The sequence below is a fragment of the Pelodiscus sinensis genome, chromosome 1, assembly GCF_052426305.1.
Source record: "Pelodiscus sinensis isolate ZL-2025 chromosome 1, ASM5242630v1, whole genome shotgun sequence".
NCBI classification, from domain to species: Eukaryota; Metazoa; Chordata; order Testudines; family Trionychidae; genus Pelodiscus; species Pelodiscus sinensis.
This window is the reverse complement of record NC_143052.1, coordinates 154,740,488-154,759,127: the sequence shown is the minus strand read 5'-3', so window position 1 is coordinate 154,759,127 and position 18,640 is coordinate 154,740,488. Positions and strand designations below refer to the sequence as shown.

The 18,640-nt window shown below is 43.1% G+C and overlaps 1 protein-coding gene across 9 annotated transcripts in view; it reads right to left on the bottom strand.

The window, feature by feature from the left end:
• Window positions 1-18,640, bottom strand: part of ST3GAL6 (ST3 beta-galactoside alpha-2,3-sialyltransferase 6) — a 95,676-nt gene that overhangs the window by 14,105 nt on the left and 62,931 nt on the right. For all 9 annotated transcript variants that reach the window (XM_075907166.2, XM_075907157.2, XM_075907142.2 and 6 more), the window contains 3 exons: window positions 8,630-8,733; window positions 5,246-5,309; window positions 1,429-1,524 (listed from right to left, as the gene is read on the bottom strand). In XM_075907166.2, the coding sequence (XP_075763281.1) occupies window positions 1,429-1,524; window positions 5,246-5,309; window positions 8,630-8,733 (264 nt within the window). The remainder of the gene's footprint in view (window positions 1-1,428; window positions 1,525-5,245; window positions 5,310-8,629; window positions 8,734-18,640) is intronic.

Sequence of the window (18,640 nt, the reverse complement as noted above, 5' to 3'; positions counted from 1 at the left end):
AAATCAACCAACTAAAAATCAATAAAGACAAGAGCAAAGTATTACAATTGGAGAGAGGGGAAAAAAAAAAATCACATGCACAGTGTGACGGGGTGACAACCCCACACTAACCGGGGCCCCCCTAGGGGGCAGGAAGGAGCGGACGGCTTCCCCCGCCAGGGGGGAGGCAGCGGCGGCAGCTGGGATGCGCTGCCCGGCCAGCGGCTTGGCTGGCGCTTTAGCCGGCGTGCCAAGGGAGACTTCCCCCACCCCGGGAGAAGCTGCGGCAGCAGGCATGCACCACACGGACGGCGGCTTGGCCAGTGCCCCCACTGATGCCCCGGGGAAGGCCACAACGAACAAGGGCACCAGGAAAAGCACCGGGGGCGGGGTCAGCAGGGAAGGGGGAGAAGCCAACTGGGCAGGCGCCTTAGAAGAGGGTGTGGCTGGGTCCTGGAGAGCAAGGGGCAGTGTCCTCCACAGTATAAAGGAGGTGGGGATACTGGTAGCAGGGAGGCCAGCCAGAGCAACAGATGAAGGGGCTCCAGGCCTCCAGAAAGAAGCGGACGGGACACCTGTGTGAGCGGGGGTGAGGAAGCAGCCCAGGGTGGGCACAAATCAGATGCCTGCGGGCTGATGAGTTGCAGCACGTAGCCCCATCAGCCAGGTGAGGGTACAGCGGATATTCTCCCCCACCTTAGGGCCCTGGGCTGGGGTCTGGAGAGAAGGAGGGCCCGGACCCCTTCACTCCCCGCTTGGGGCAACCCCTGGGAAGCCAGGGAAAAGGACATTCTCACGATCCAGAAGGGCAAGTCGAGGGAAAGTAAGGGAACAGAAGAAGAGAGGGGGGAGGGGGGGACTGGCAGACATGACTGGGGCACCCCATGACACGCAGCTACAAAATGGGAAATAACTAGCTAGGTGGCACTACTGCTGACAAGGATGTGGAGGGTTACAATGGATCACAACTTGAATATGATGCTATGTCTATACTACCATTTTTGTCATTGTAACTTATGTGTCATCAGAGGGGTGCTTATTCACATCCCTGTGGGACATAAATTATATTGACCAAAGTGCTACTGTGGACAGTTAGCTGAATACCGTTCGGGTACATATTACTTTTCTATATGGAGTGGAGATGTAAGTGAATGACTTTTGAGGGGAGCTGTCAACAGCAAAATAAAGGTGACAAGGAATGTTAACGACTTTTCCTTTTATCTGTTATTTTCCCAGTTTTCAAAGATATGGGTGGGTGAAATGGGTCTGTTTATCATTTATACAGAATATAATATTGCACAATTTATAAAAATTGCTTTAAGATGACAGGAATATACAGCATAGCATGGGATTTTATTGTTAAATGGGTGCATCTATAACTATAAACAAATGAACTTTGAAGCTACTTACTCAAATAACTTCGTTACAGAAAATGAGAATACAACTTACCTTATCACCACATCATAGGAGTCAATTTTCTCCCCTAGCGTCTTGTTTCGAAGTACTCCTCCATTGCCAACAACTACACACCTTCTACAGGACATGCTGTTGAACAAATGGAACTTCAATATGTATGCTCATAAAACATTTCAAATTTATTATGGTTTTCCTTTAAGGTGTTCCTGTCCTATGAACGTTTGGTTCAGTTTAGTTACCACTGTTTGGATCTGATTTGATTTTTGTTTGGTAAGGTGGGTATCCAACAGCACCCAAGTCACATTCAAAATCAAACACTATTGTAACATTCCAGCTGGGACTGAATTATTTCAGAAATTGTCACAACCATGAAATAACAACTGATTTATCAAACACCTAGCATTTACAGATTATATTTAAATCAATAAATAGCAAAGCACTCTACAAAGGGCACAACTAGTTGACAAGTTACAGTACTACTCAGCATGCCTACAGTACTGTAATTTAGCTTACAGTACAGACTAGGACTTCAATATACAAAGCAGCCCTTTTTTCAGTGGAAGTATTGATTCAGTCAAGTTGTACTTGACAGAGCAAGAGTGGAGGAATCAGAACCAAACACATTCCTGAAGAATAAAGCTTACAGAAGAGTTGAGACAAGATGTCTCTCAGCCCTTGTCAAAGTGTTATAATTAAGGCTAAGGTTTAGTCAGGGGTGTTTTTTAGTAAAAGTCATGGACAGTTTTGGGCTAGGAATGTCTGTTTATTGCCTATGACTTATGACTTCAAATGGGTAATAAAGCTGCTCCTGGGACCACTTCTCTGGGAGCCCCAGGGGACCAATGACTGCACCCTACTCTAGTGGCGGAGGCTCTGAGGCCCTCCTGGGACTACTGTTAGTCTGGTGGCCCCCGGGGCCAGCTTTACTGCTGCTCTTCCAGTGTCCTAGAGCCACCTACATCAGCCACTGCTATGGCAGCTCCAAGGCCAGCTGATCCAGCAGTCATGGAATCAGCCACATCAGTTGACACAGAATTCATGGTGGTCCCACAACAAGCAGAATCCATTACTTCTATGACTTCCGTGACAGACTCACTTCTTACCCCGACTCCTGTAACTCTCATTTCACAAGGAGTAAGGAAAGTTGAAGGAAGAGTGATCTCCCTTCAACCTCCTGCTGTGTAAACAGCACCTAAAGTCAAATTACTTCAACTTATGCTACGTAATTGACATAGCTGAAATTGTGTAGCTTAATTCGACTTTTGCCGTGCTGTGTAGCTCACAGGTGTTGTTTTACTAATGGGAGCCAGGACTTGAATATAGAGTTCTGATAAAAAGAACACATAAGTATCAGGAATATAAGTATCCCATATATGGAACTGGCATGCTTGAATGACATCCAATTGCTGTATTCCAAAGCTATTATTCAGACCTGCAAATGCTTATTCGAACCAGCAATTCCACTGATTTCAATAGGACTACTCATTTGAGAAGGGATTTGCCAATATGTATTTCCGATAAGACTGGGTTTCAAACTGCATCCCTATTTTAAAATATATATATATATATATATATATTTCTCTCCTCTTCATTGTTCTACCAGTAAGCCATATAATTTGCTTATTTTAATACAGATTTTGATACAGATTTTAATAGGTGTCTTCATGACTACAAACCACTTAATACAAACAATGTCTGAACCAGAATGAGATGAAAAATTACTGGAAAAATCACTGTATATTTTTTAATATGAGTAAACAAGGCTAAATTACAGTATTTCTAAATTGTATAATTACTTAATTGCTATTCTACACAGAGCTTTTGAGAATCCTTTCCAATGACTAATGTTGTATACTATAATACATATACCCAGGACTCTCTATATCCTATAGTGATTCATGCTTTGTCTATACTGCACAAATTACATTAGTTAAAACAGAATATATAGCACCTAGTCATTACACTGAGACTTATTTTAACTACTACCTGTTAAGTAACCACATTACTAAGTGTTTTCATACTAATGTATAATTCTGCAACAACAAAAACAAAAGGTAGAAAACCCACTAACCATCATACAGACACAGACACACTAAAGTAAGAGTGGAGGGAAAAACAACCTTTGTACAGTATTGTATTTGATCTGTAGCGAAGCTTGCTAAACTTAATTCTGCTACCTAGTTTTGCTCAGCTCCCAAAATAACTAGAAGAAACTTGACATATTTACTGCAGATACTACTGAATATAAGGATTTTCTACACAAACATCTGTAGGTTTGCTTTCTTCAGGATGCCAGTCAGCAGCAGCATGATCTTTCAATATGGCACTCCTCTAACGCTATGAATGGCTTCTGCACTAGTCTCTGGGTGGCAGTTTTTTTTAAGTACACAGACACCTAAAGATGCAGACAGGAAGCTAGCAGGAACAGGAACCCTTAGATGCCTAAATATTTTACAAATCTACACTTTCCTTGTGTCTTCACTGATTGAGGCTGCTGTTGAAAAGTGAAATCTTTTCTGAATTGAGAGCTCCCTGGAAAAAATTGGTCAAATGTGGAAAAAAGACCATTTTCCTAGCTCTAAAATATAGGCCTAAAATAAACTAAAGCTTGGATTTAGCCTTCATGTTCGTAAGTTACAATATACAGAGTCCAAATAGTATGTTTAAAATATGCCCCTGGCATTCTGATATAGGGCAATAATTATAGCTTAACTAGAAGACTTACTGGGCATTGCCCACAGCGAGGGTGGGGTCACGCACTGTGGATGTTGGCCTGGAGCGGGGGACAGGGCAGAGCTGTACACTCCAGCTCCTGGCTTTGCCCTAGGAGCAAGAAGATGGGGGGAGGAGAGGCCACACAGGCCACCTATCGGCACTCCCTGAAACTAGCCTGGGGGCCACAGGGGCTGCGCAGTGGCCAATAGCTGCTCTCTGGAGCAGGCCAAGGGTTTTAGCTGCTGCCAGCCAGTGGCGTCCCACTAGGGCGCTTGCTGCCTTCATGTGGTCATTACACTGTATAACTGCCTCTGCTAGAAGACTCCTCCCTTTCCATCTTATGAGAAAATCAAATTCCAGACATCTCATTGTTCTGGCACAACCAAACTCTGGCCTTGCTTTAAGTTAGGATAAGAGGAAGCTGCACATCACATTTGGTGGTCCTGATTCTTATTGTTTAGGAGGAGTTCTGGAACAAACAAGACTCACAGAGAGACAGACAGACAGCGTGTATTCCATTCCATTCCCACTCTCTATCAATCACCGGATTGCCAGAGATTCTTTGGTGGTGCAAAATAAAGTAAGAGACCAGAAATATGAGAAAGTTGAATCCGTATTAGAACTACTGGATTTTTATTGATATATTTATTGGTGTATTTCCCCAGAACAGACATGGCCACTGGTGGTGAACTGTTGGAAACCCACCTCAACCATGTCTTCTAAACTTGCACTAAAATCTTGTTTAGCTTTGCCTATATACTCCCAGGCTTTTCAATAGGAAAGTCATAATATGGGTGGTAGAGAGAACTGCAATTCCCAAGACTTTAAGGGAAATGGGTCCATATTCAATTAGCAACCCCCTGAAGCATTTAAACTATCTTAAGAGCAAAAACAAGATTCTAAGCTCGCCCACAAGAAGAACATTATTGAATGCTGACCCTACCTGAATTTAAAATGTGGCTTAATTATACATTAGGACCACTTGCTAATGTATGTATTTTAAAATACAGTGTGTCAGATTCTGATCTCAGTTAAACTACTGTAAATCCAGAATAACTCCCCCGATCTCACTTCCTGACTGACTGTTACATTTTAAAACACAAGAACAAGAACAAAAATATAAAAAAACTCTCACCCCTCATCTTCATTGAATAGTCCACAATTTGGTACTCTTGAAAGGCTTCGGTGAAAATAAATCTCTAGAAAGCAGATAGTGAGAAAAGTGTTTAAAATGAAAGAGGTCACAGTATAAACATACCACTTGAGTACAGCATTTTTAGCCAGAATAGCTTTTCTCCATTCATTTTCTGCCCAGAAAATAGAAATCTGAACACTGCCATAATTTAAGACTATATGTTAGTTCACAATCAGTTTTATTACAACTTCTCCGGGATAAACAGCTACCTCTCTCATGTATGCCTGGGTCTGAGAACAGAGTGGGATTCAGATTCAGAGACTACAGATCTGAAACTACTAAACACAGATGAGTACAGTAAATATGGTAGACCAGAATCGCAAATAGCAACTTAACAAGGTTCACTGTTAGACACTTCTATCTAAATGGCTCCCCATCATGATTAGCATCTGCATTCCTCACAGTCTTTAATGTATTTATCCTCCCAACATGACTGTGAAGTGAGGTGATGATATCGTCTCATTCTACAGATGGGGAACTAAGGCACAGAAAGACTAAGGCCCAGAATTTGAAAGGTATGTAGGTATTACTCCAGTCAGCATTGCAAGTCACTTACAAATTATTTTCAAGTGATTTGGCAAGTAAGAGCCTAAATCTCTTTGTTTTCTTCTCAGATTTTTAAAAGGTGTTAATGTACCTATCTACATCTTTTGGTGGCCTAAACACTTTTTAGAAAAACTGGCTATAAATGCGTAACTTACTTTTGAAAATGGGACTCTGCTATCTAAGGCTATGTCTACACTGCAGGGTTTTTCCGGGATACCTGAGGTATCCCGGAAAAACCCTGCCACGTCCAGGGACTGCGTTTGCTCTTATGCTTTTTTCGTGAAAGATCAAATGCGTTCTTTCGGGGAGCCCTGTATTCCTCATTTTATGAGGAAAAAAGGCTCCTCCAAAAAAAGAGGAGACTTTTCCACCATTTGACCCCATCTAGCTAGGGCCAAGTGGCAGAAAAGCCTCTTCTGAAAAAACAATCGGAGAAAGCTACGCAAATTGCAGAGTGCAATTTGAATAGATTTTTCCGATAAAACCCAATAGTGTAGATGTAACCTAAGTCACTTGGCTTTGTAAAGCTACATGGGGCAATGTCTAAATCCCTTTAAAAGTCTGGACTTAAGTGACTTACCCAATGCTACCCAATAAGTGAGTGACAAAGCTAGGATGAAAATTCAGTAGTTCTTGACTCTCATCTCTTTGCACCATAGAAACTTGAGAACATAACAGCCATACTGGATCAGCCCAATGGCCAATCAAGCCTTGCATCCTGTCTTCCAACAGTGGCCAAAACCAGGTTTTTCATAGGGAATGAGCAAAATCGGGCAATCATCGAGGGATCCATCCCCTACTGTCCAGTCCCAGCATCTGACAGTCAAAGGACTAGGGACACCCAAGCACGAGGTTGCAACCTTGACCATCTTTGCCACTGATTGACATAACCCCCATGAATGCATCTCATTCATCCAGGTATCCTTTTTATCTTCACAACATCCTCTGACAATGAGTTCCACAGGTTGACAGTGTGTTGTGTGAAGAAATATTTCCTTTTGTTTGTTTTAAACCTGATGACTATTAATTTCATTTAGTGGCCCTTAGTTCTTGTGTCGTGAGGAGCAAATAATACTTCCTCATTTATCTTCTCCACACCATTTATGATTTTATAGACCTCTATCGTATTTCCCTCAATCACCTCTTTTCTAAGCTGAAAACTCCCAGTCAGTTTACTCTCCCCTCATATGCAAGCTATTCCACAACTTTGATCATCTGTTGCCCTTCTCTTTACCTTTTCCATTTCTAATATATCTCTTCTGATATGGGGTGACCAAAACTGTGTTCAGTATTCAAAGAGCGGGTATGCCATATATTTACATAACAACATTATGAAATGTATGGTGTTGTTATGTAACTCTTTCCTAGTGGTTCCTCACATCGTTAGCTTTTTTAAACTGCTGCTACACAGTTAGCAGATGTTTCCAGAGAAATATCCACTGTGATTATAAGACTTTGCATATATCAATATTGATACTGATATAGCATTTATCGTCTGCCATTATGTTGCTCGGTCACCCAGTTTTGTGTGATCCCTTTGTCACTCTTTATGGTCTGCACACTTTGCTATCTCACTGTTTACCCCTTCCCCAGGTCACTTATAACTATGTTGAACAGCTTGGGTCACAATACAGATCCCTAGGGGACACTGCTATTTATCTCCATTCTGAAAACTGATCATGTATTCCTACATATTGTTTCCTATCTATCTCTTATCTCACTACTGATCCATGAGAGTACTTTCCCTCTTGCCCAATGACTGCTTAATTTGGTGTGAGATCTTGTCAAAAGCTTTCCAAGGGTATGTCTACACAGCAAAGTTATCTCAGAATAACAGCTGTTATTTCAAAATAATTATGCGAGTATCTACACAGCCATTCCATTATTGTGAAACGATTTTGAAATAATGGGCAGCTTATTCTGAAATCTGTAAACCTCATTGTACGAAGAATAACACCTATTCCAAAACAGCTATTTCAAAATAAGGCAAGTGTAGATGCTCCACGGCTGTTATTTTGAAATAGAATGGCCTTGGTGAGGGGCTAAGTTATTCCTCCCCAGTGCCTCCTGGGGCTCTAAATCGAGATAGCACGTCTACATTAAGGAAATCTGCCTCTGTTTAATTTTGAGGCTTCCCTGCACTGCAGAAATGCTATTTCAAAATAAGTTATTTCGGAATTATTATTCCGAAATAAATGTGCAGTGTAGATGTAGCTCCAAAGTCCAACTACCCTTGTCTACATACTGCCTCACCAACAATAGTAGTCAGTGTGTGTGTGTGTGTGTGTGTGTGTAATTAAGTACTGTACCTGAATAAAAGAAAGTAAAGATCCATTTAATAATTTATAGTAAGTATACAACACACTAAGCATGGATTCTGACTCCGGTTTGAGCCCCAACGTCCCTTCTCTCCACATACAAATCAGTCTGACTCAGGTCAGCAAGCACTTGGGACCCAGATCCTAGGACCCTGCTTTTGGGGGGAAGGGGGGTTGTCAGAGTCCTGCTTATTATTTTGCAACTTGAATATAGTTCCAGCAGCAGATGCAAGTCAGAAGGCCTGCATAACATAGTACAGACATGTTAACAAAGCTTCAATATCCAAGCCATCAACTGTAAACCCAGGTTTCCCATACAATGAAGATACTCAAGCACAGACTTGGAAATACTGGTGTTCACAAGCCTGGGTGAGGCAAACCTAGTCTTAGCATGCACTGTAAACATATCCATAGATACAGCTTATATTTCATACTGCATGCATCCCCAATAAATACTTACCTGTTCTCTTCATTCCATAAGGTAACTCAATCTTATCACTTCCATAGAACTGTGCTACTTTCATGAAGTCATTAGCACACAGGAATGGATATATTTTCTGAAATCTAGAAAGAGAGGAGGAACAGAAAGTTTCTTTTTAATAAAAACACTCATGCTCATTTGAATCAACCACTAGTGCCAGCAATCATTTTAAAAACCTTTCAAATAAATACTTTAAATCGCATGCTATACATTTATTAGTAATTAATGAATGCCTGGGAAACAGCCCAACCCCATTGAATGGGACAAATCATTTTTACAGTGTGACAGTATTCAGAAATTTGAACAAAAAGGAAGTCACAGGGACAGAGTCTCTGCTGGTGTTAACTGGCACAGTTTCTTTGAAATCAGTACAGCTGTGCCACTTCTCACCGGCAGATAATTAACCCAAAGCTGGAGAGAGTGTGCAACATGCTAACACAAAGCACAATTCTTTTTCATGTGAAAAATTATTATTCACACTGGGGGAAAGAGAAAGGAAAACTAATTAAAAGTTTTAAAAATTACAGGGCGGGGGCAGATTTCTTAAAGAGGAACCAGACACCCTGCTCTGAAGAGATTTCTTTGTGTTAACTTTAATACACTGGGAAGGTGCTCAGATTCCATAGTGAGTAGCATTGTGTCAGAGGCCAAAGAGAGGAGACAAGTTAATTGCTCATTCAGAAGGCTTCTCTATTGCTGTCTATCCAGATTATATCACACAAAGAAGCTATATGGAATAAGTTGACAAGTCAAGTCGAACACACATACAAATTGCCAATCTAAACCTGTAAAGTGCTGAAGGCCTTCACCTTCCATGGACTTCCATGCACAACTTCCCTGCCATGAGCTAGCACGTGATTTGACTTCAGTAAGAACTGAGGGGCAACTTGCAGGATCAGGCCTTATATGAGGTTATTTACCTGAAATTGAAGGTTCTTCAAGGTGTGTGTTCCCTATCTATCTTCCACTGAGGGTTTACACTTCCATGCCACACATCCAAGGCTGGAGAATTTGAAAGTAGTAGCATCCATTGATCATAGAACACTAGAACTGGAAGGGACCTCAAGAGGTCAATGAGTCCAGTCCCCTGCCCTCACAGCAGGACCCAGTACCATCTAGACCAGTGTTTCTCAACCTCTCTTTTTTATAAAGTACCCCTTTAAAAAAAGTATACGTACCTCCAGTACACAATTTTTTTCCTACTACTGCAACACATTTGTTTAAACAACTTAATCGTAGCCAGGCGGGAGATGACATTTTTGGGTGTAAAATGATACTGCCAGGTGTGACACTGAGCGGATCAAGTGTGACTACAGGGCTTTGGGAGTACGGGTGAAGGAGTTTGGAGCGCAGGTGGTATTCTCTTCTATCCTTCCTGTCAAAGGTAGGGGCCCGGGCAGAGAGAGGTGCATCCTGGAGGTGAATGCCTGGCTGCGACGATGGTGTCACCAGGAGGGATTCGGCTTCCTTGATCACGGGGTGCTCTTCCAGGAAGGACTGCTTGGCGGAGATGGAGTTCACCTTTCCAGGAGCGGGAAGGCCTTGTTTGGACACAGACTGGCTAACCTTGTGAGGAGGGCTTTAAACTAGGTTTGTCGGGGGCAGGTGAGCAAAGCCCACAGGTAAGTGCTGAATGTGCGGGACTGGGAGATGGGTTGGAAATGGGAGGGACTACGGCCTATAATGGCAAGGAGAAAGGAGGGTCAGAGCACAACAGGGAGGCAAGATCAAATCAGTATCTTAGATGCCTATATACAAATGCGAGAAGTATGGGTAATAAGCAGGAAGAACTGGAATTGCTAACCAATAAATACAACTATGATATCATTGGTATTACAGAAACCTGGTGGGATGGGACGCATGATTGGAATGTTGGTATGGAAGGGTACGGCTTGCTCAGGAAGGACAGACAGGGAAAAAAGGGAGGAGGGGTTGCCTTGTATATTAAAAATGTGCACACTTGGACTGAAGTGGAGATGAACATAGGAGATAGCTGTGTAGAGAGTCTCTGGGTTAAGCTAAAAGGGGTAAAAAACGAGGGTGATATCATGCTAGGAGTCTACTACAGGCCACCTAGCCAGGTGGAAGAGGTGGATGAGGCCTTTTTTAAACAATTAACAAAACTATCCAAAGCCCAAGATTTGGTGGTGATGGGGGACTTCAACTATCCAGACATATGTTGGGAAAATAACACAGCGAGGCACAGGCTATCCAATAAGTTTCTGGACTGCATTGGAGACAACTTTCTGTTTCAGAAGGTTGAAAAAGCTACCAGAGGAGAAGTTGTTCTGGATTTGGTTTTAACAAATAGGGAGGAACTAGTTGAGAACTTGAAAGTGGAAGACAGTATAGGGGACAGTGATCATGAAATAATAGAGTTCATGATCTTAAGGAAAGGTAGAAGGGAGACCAGCACAATTGAGGTAATGGATTTCAGGAAGGCAGATTTTGATAAGCTCAGAGAACTTGTAGGTAAGGTCCCATGGGAAGCAAGACTGAAGGGAAAAACAACTGAGGAGAGTTGGAAGTATTTCAAAGGGACGTTGTTAAGGGCCCAAAAGCAAACAATTCCGCTGTGTAGGAAAGATAGAAAATATGGCAAAAGACCAGCTTGGCTTAACAAGGAGATCTTGCATGATCTCAAAATAAAAAAGGAGTCATATAAAAAATGGAAACTAGGACAACTAACAAAGGATGAATATAGGCAAGCAACACGGGAATGCAGGGGCAAGATTAGAAAGGCAAAGGCACAAAATGAGATCAAACTAGCTACAGGCATAAAGGGAAACAAGAAGACCTTTTATAAATACATTAAAAGCAAGAGGAAGACCAAGGACAGGGTAGGCCCACTGCTTAGTGAGGAGGGAGAAGCAGTAACAGGGAACTTGGAAATGGCGGAGATGCTCAATGACTTCTTTGTTTCGGTCTTCACCGAGAAGTCTGGAGGTGTGCCTAACGTAGTGAATACAAGCAGAGAGAGGGTAAGTTTAGAAGATAGGATACACAAAGAACAAGTTAAAAATCACTTAGGAAAGTTAGATGTCAGCAAGTCACCAGGTCCTGATGAAATGCATCCCAGGATACTCAAGGAGCTGATAGAGGAGGTATCTGAGCCTTTAGCTATGATCTTTGAAAAATCATGGCAGACAGGGGAGATTCCAGAAGACTGGAAAAGGGCAAATATTGTGCCCATCTATAAAAAGGGGAATAAGAACAACCCAGGAAACTACAGACCGATCAGTTTAACGTCTGTCCCAGGGAAGATAATGGAGCAGGTAATTAAGGAAATCATATGCAAACACTTGGAAGGTAATAAAGTGATAGGGAATAGCCAGCATGGGTTTGTGAAGAACAAGTCATGCCAAACTAATCTGATAGCTTTCTTTGATAAGATAACGAGCCTTGTGGATAAGGGAGAAGCGGTGGATGTTATATACCTAGACTTTAGTAAGGCATTTGATACGGTCTCGCATGATATTCTTATTGATAAACTAGGCAAATATAACTTAGATAGGGCCACGATAAGATGGGTGCATAATTGGCTGGATAACCGTAGTCAGAGAGTTGTTGTTAACGGTTCTAAATCCTGCTGGAAAGGGATAACAAGTGGAGTTCCTCAAGGGTCTGTTTTGGGACCCGTACTGTTCAATATCTTCATCAATGATGTAGATATTGGGATAGAGAGTATGCTTATTAAGTTTGCAGATGATACCAAACTGGGTGGGGTTGCAACTTCTTTGGAGGATAGGGACATAATTCAAAATGACCTTAGCAAGTTAGAGAAATGGTCAGAGGTAAACAGGATGAAGTTTAATAAAGAGAAATGCAAAGAGCTCCACTTAGGAAGGAACAATCAGTTCCATACATACAAGATGGGAAGCGACTGTCTAGGAAGGAGCATGTCGGAAAGGGATCTAGGGGTCATAGTGGACCACAAGTTGAATATGAGTCAAAAGTGTGATGCTGTTGCAAAAAAAGCAAATATGATTCTAGGTTGTATCAACAGGTGTGTTGTAAGCAAAACTCGTGAAGTCATTCTGCCGCTCTACTCTGCACTAGTTAGGCCTCAGCTGGAGTACTGTGTCCAGTTCTGGGCGCCACATTTCAAGAAAGATGTGGAGAAATTGGAAAGGGTACAGAGAAGAGCGACAAGAATGATTAAAGGTTTAGAGAACATGACCTATGAAGCCAGGCTTCATGAACTGGGCTTGTTTAGTTTGGAAAAAAGAAGATTAAGGGGGGACATGATAGCGGTTTTCAAATATCTAAAAGGGTGTCACAAGGAGGAAGGCGAAAATGTGTTCCTCTTGGTTTCTGAGGACAGGACAAGGAGTAATGGGCTTAAAGTGCAGCAGGGGAGGTTTAGATTGGACATTAGGAAAAAATTCCTAACTGTCAGGGTGGTCAAATATTGGAATAAATTGCCAAGGGAGGTGGTGGAATCTCCCTCTCTGGAGATATTTAAGAACAGGTTAGATAGACATCTGTCAGGGATGGTGTAGACGGAGCTTGATCCTGCCTTGAGGGTGGGGGGCTGGACTCGATGACCTCTCGAGGTCCCTTCCAGTCCTATTATTCTATGATTCTATGTTTCTATGATTCTATGAAAAAGTACACAAATAATAAAGCGCTGTAAAACTTAAAACAAAAATTCAGTTTTCTCCAAATTTCAGTGGTGTTGGCGTACCCCCCAGGTTTCTCTTGAGTACTCCTAAGGGTACTTGTACCACTGGTTGAAAAACACTGATCTAGACCATCCCTGATAGATGTCTATCCAACCTGCTCTTAAATATCTCTAGATATGGAGATTCTACAACCCCCCTGTGGAGGCAGGAAAAGGGAATAAGGGAATTTGTGTGCAGCCATCTTGGTCTTGTTAACTAGAGAGCAAGAGTCAGGCTAAGTCTGTGGCCTGACAACACGAGATCTGTAATTAGACGCTGCCTTCGCCTCTCGCCTCCATAGGGAGATAAGGATAGAATGCTGACTCTGGCAGGGACCTTGAGATAACGAGCATCTGAGTAGAACTAAATAACTGTTAGCCATTGGTGTTTGTAATAGGAAGGAGACTAATTGTTATTGTTGTTATATCTAATAGACAGTATATAAACTGCTTCATAATTGCTTGTATTCGAAGATCTGCCTCGGGGGGGGAGGGGAGACTTCCCCCCTGTCCGAACCAGTTTTTCCCTTGCTGCAGCTCGTAATAAAACTGCCTCTGGCTACTTGTTGCTTAAACAGAACGCAGAGTGAAGGCATGTTTTCTTCCACACCCTCTAGGCAACTTATTCCAGTGTTTAACCACCCTGACAGTTAGGAAGTTTTCCTAATGTCTAACCTAAGTCTCCCTTGCTGCAATTTAAACCCATTGCTTCTTGTTCTAACAATTTTTCTCCCTCTTCCTTGGGACACCCTTTTAGATACCTGAAAACTGCTATCGAGTCCCCTCTCAGTCTTCTCTTTTCCAAACTAAACACGCCTAATTCTTTCAGTCTTCCTTCATAGCTCATGTTCTCTAGACCTTTAATCATTCTTGTTGTTATTCTCTGGACCATCTCCAATTTCTCCACATCTTCCTTGAAATGCGGTGCCCAGAACTGGACACAATACTCCAACTGAGGCCTAATCAGTGCAGAGTAGAGCAGAAGTAGAGCGGCCCCGCCCCTGGATGCCCGGCAGCCTCAAAAGGTTGGGGACCGCTCTACTGTATTTCATGGAGGATGATTAACAAGCAGTACCTAATCCGGAGGTGGGTGCAAGGAAGAGGATGAAGTTGAGTAGAGGACAGCCACGCCGAATGAGGCATCCGTCACAGAGTCTTGGACCAAGGTGTAACACGCAGTGAAGGAATGTACAGAACTCCACATGGTTGCCCTACATATGTCTGGAAGCAGTATGCCATGTAAGGTGGCCATAGTCACTGCTTGCGCTCTTGTGGAATGGGCCCTCACCTCAAGGGATGGAGACAATCCCAATAACTGATAGTAGAGCATAATGCACCCTGAAATCCACTTAAAAACCTCTGTATGGAGATCTCCTGCCCCTTACTCCTTTCAGCTCTAGTGATAAACAGTCTACAGCAGAAGTTCTCAAACTTTTCTTATTGCATACCCTCTTACAGATCTGCAAGCTGCCCTCATGCCCCTATCAGAATCCAGTGTTTATATTTTAACCTTTTAATACCCAAGCATTGTGCAAAATGTACAAATTATACTATGCAATCATACATCATATATGACTATAATACATGAAATACACAGATTTCATTTTAATGTACACTTATTTTTGACCAACTTAAAAATGGCTAATAAGTACTAGTTACCATTAACGTGACAGATGAGGTTGTTTGCTCAAGCACAGGTGCATACTGTCACTATTACAGGCAGTCCCCGGGTTACGTACAAGATGGGGACTGTAGGTTTGTTCTTAAGTTGAATCTGTATGTAAGTCGGAACTGGCGTCCAGATTCAGACGCTGCTGAAACTGACCGCCAGTTCTGACTTACATACAGATTCAACTTAAGAACCCCAGGCGTCCCCAAGTCAGCTGCTGCTGAAACTGATCAGCAGCTGATTCCAGGAAGCCCGGGGCAGAGCAACTCTGCCTCGGGCTTCCTGTAGTCAGCGCTGGTCAGTTTCAGCAGAAGCTGACTTGGGGACGCCTGGGGCAGAGCAGCTGGGGTGCTACTGGACCAACCCAGCAGCACCCCATCTGCTCTGCCCCAGACGTCCTGATTCAGCCGCTGCTGAAACTGACCAGCAGAGGCTGAATCAGGACCTGGGGCAGAGCAGCTGGGGTGCTGCCGGGTTGGTCCAGTAGTGCCCACGGGCGCTGCAGGACCAATCGGCAGCGCCCCAGCTGCTCTGCCCCAGAGTCCAAAACAAAAGCCTGGTCTGCTGGGGGGGGGGAGCACACTAGCTGCGCCCCCCCCCAGCAGACCAGGGACACGGGGAGCAGAGCCGCAGCGGCAGCGGGGTGCCGCGCCTCTGAGGCTTTGCTCTGGCAAAGCCTCAGAGGCAGGGACCCCGCCACGGCTGCGGCTTCAGTCTGGGTGCCTGTGGTCTGCTGGGGACGGCCCCCAGCAGACCACAGGCACCCGGACTGAAGCCGCAGGCGCGGGGGGGGTCCCGCGCCTCTGAGGCTTTGCCAGAGCAAAGCCTCAGAGGCGCGGGACCCCCCGCGGCTGCGGCTTCAGTCCGGGTGCCTGTGGTCTGCTGGGGACCGTTCCAGCAGACCACAGGCACCGGGTCTCAAGGGGCAGCAGCAGCGGTTCCCGCGCTTCTGAGGCTTTGCTCTGGCAAAGCCTCAGAAGCGCGGGAACCCGCCCGGTGCCCCTGGTCTGCTGGAGACGGTCTCCAGCAGACCAGGGGCACCGGAGCAGCTTACGAACGGGGCTTTCTCGCCCCGACTTCCGGGGCGAGAAAGCTCCGTTCGTAAGTGCAGATCCGACATAAGTCGGATCCGCGTAAGTCGGGGACTGCCTGTACTTCAGTCTAGGTCCTAAGTTGTTTTCTACACAAAAGTGCCAATTTTATTCCACAACCAATAGTCTGGTAGCACTTTATAGACTAACAAAACATGTAGATGGTAACATGAGCTTTCATTGGCACAGCCCATTTCTTGCAGTGAGTGATGACAAATCTACTTTTGCACAGATAAGTTGGAGCACAAGGCATCAGAACCTTAACAGCTCTGTCCAACAATTTGAGGAACTCTACTTGCGTTTGGGTCTAAACCCTAGCCAACTACTTTTGTTGGTACATGGTCCTGAGTCTGCCACCAGCTGAGACATTCAGGAAATTCTCTTGTTCTTATGTTGACCCGTCTTGTGGCATAGGTACTGCAGAAAAATCTGTGAAAGGGTAGCAGACTCATCTGTTTGCATTTAGGGAAAGTACTCAGGTAATTTATATAATCTGTAACACTCCCACAACTATAGCTCATTTGTTGTCAGGAATTCATGCATGTCTGGGAAAATTTCTGTTTTCTCCTCCATATAGCAAACCCAGAATTCTAGATTTTTTTTTTTAAATCATACACTCAGTTTTGTCCTGGACACTGAAGATAGCTGCATTCAGCCCTTGAAGTCTTAGATTTAGATCACTGACGTGAGAGAATATATCTGATGAGTAGCCCAGCCATGAGAGACAGGGGTAGAAGCAGCACTGGTAAGCAGATTCCCCAAAGTATCTTATCTCCTAAAAATGACTACTACATACTAAAAAACAATGAGTAGTCCTGTGGTACCTTAGAGACTAACAAATTATATATATATATACACACACACACACACACACACACACACACTTATATATCATCAGGAGCTTTCATGGGCAAAACCAAAGCTCATGATACTATATATATTTTTGTTAGTCTCCAAGATGCTACAGGACTACTTATTTTTAAAGTTACAAACTAACGCAGCTACCCTTCTGAGACTTCTATGCACTAAATTACACTAAAAACAGCAAAAGCTAAAAAACCAACTCTAACTATATGAAATTGTAAAACTATTTCTATTAATTCTATTTTTTAAAGTGCATCACAGACTAGAGGACACTAGCAGCTCCAATCTGGACCACGTGGCAGTGTAAAGGAACTGAAGGCATGGTCAGGCCCTACCCTTTATTGCTTTGGAGGGTACCATGAGGTGAAGCAAGAGTGGAGGGGCAGATCAAAGGCCACGTCTACTAACAAATTCTCCAGCTCGGGACATTCATTAAACCCTCAATAGCAATCATCACTCAAAGAACAACAAAGCATTAAAATGACAATGGAGAAATAATTGATTAACTTTGTCTTAAGGAGGGAGTCCAGTGTTAACAGTTGTAAGACACAACTTAAACCTGTCCAACACATTATCAATAAACTACAGCCTATACTGGAACAGGATACCATACTCCAAGAGGCTCTGGGAGACAGACCCATAGTCTCCTATAGACAACCACCTAACCTCAAGATGATTCTTACCAACAACCACAGGACATACAACACTAATACCAACCCTGGTACCTTCCCTTGCAACAAACCCCGTTGCCAGCTTTGTCCACATATTTATTCTGCTGATACCATTATTGGACCTAACCAAGTGAGTTATAAGATCAAGAACACATATTCCTGCGCATCCAGAAATATAATCTATGCTATCATGTGCCGAAAGTGTCCGTCTGCTATGTACATTGGACAAACATCTCAGACACTACGCCAAAGGATTAATGCCCACAAAACAGATATCAGACAAGATCACAAAGAAAAAACAGTTTCTTGCCATTTTAACCAGAAAGGACACTCTCTCAATGACTTAACCACCTGCATTCTGCTACAAAGACCTTTTACATCTGCACTTGAAAGGGAATCCTCTGAACTGTCATTCATGCTAAAATTCGACACTCTCCAAAGAGGATTGAACAAACACTTGAACTATCTTACCCATTATCAAGATAGCTTCCCCAATTATCACCTCTAATACCATTAACTCACAAACATCCCACTCTCCCCACCTCTAATATCAATTCACAGACACCTTCCTTCCTTTCCCCCCTCCCCTGCATCCCCCTCCTGTTCTGAAATGTGATTTGTCCTTTTCATATGTGTTCATTTTTTTAATTGTATCCTTTGGTATATATGGTTGTGACTATTTTCTTCCACTATTTGATCTGAGGAAGTGGGTCTGGCCCACGAAAGCTCATCATCTAATAAACCATCTTGTTAGTCTTTAAAGTGCTACATTGTCCTGCATTTTGCTTAAGACACATAGGCAGAGCAGTGTGCATAAGGAAATGTTACTTCAGGACAGTTTTTCATTAGAAGACTGCAGAATAAATACTTCCTTTATAGTTTTTAATGAGTCAATATTGCTACTTCCTAAGACAAACATCATGCTGTATCAAATTAAAAATATACTGAATTGAAAATCATGGAAACAGATTATGTTATCTGAAATAAACAGGCTAACTTTGATATGACACCAAACCCCAAAAGTCAATATTC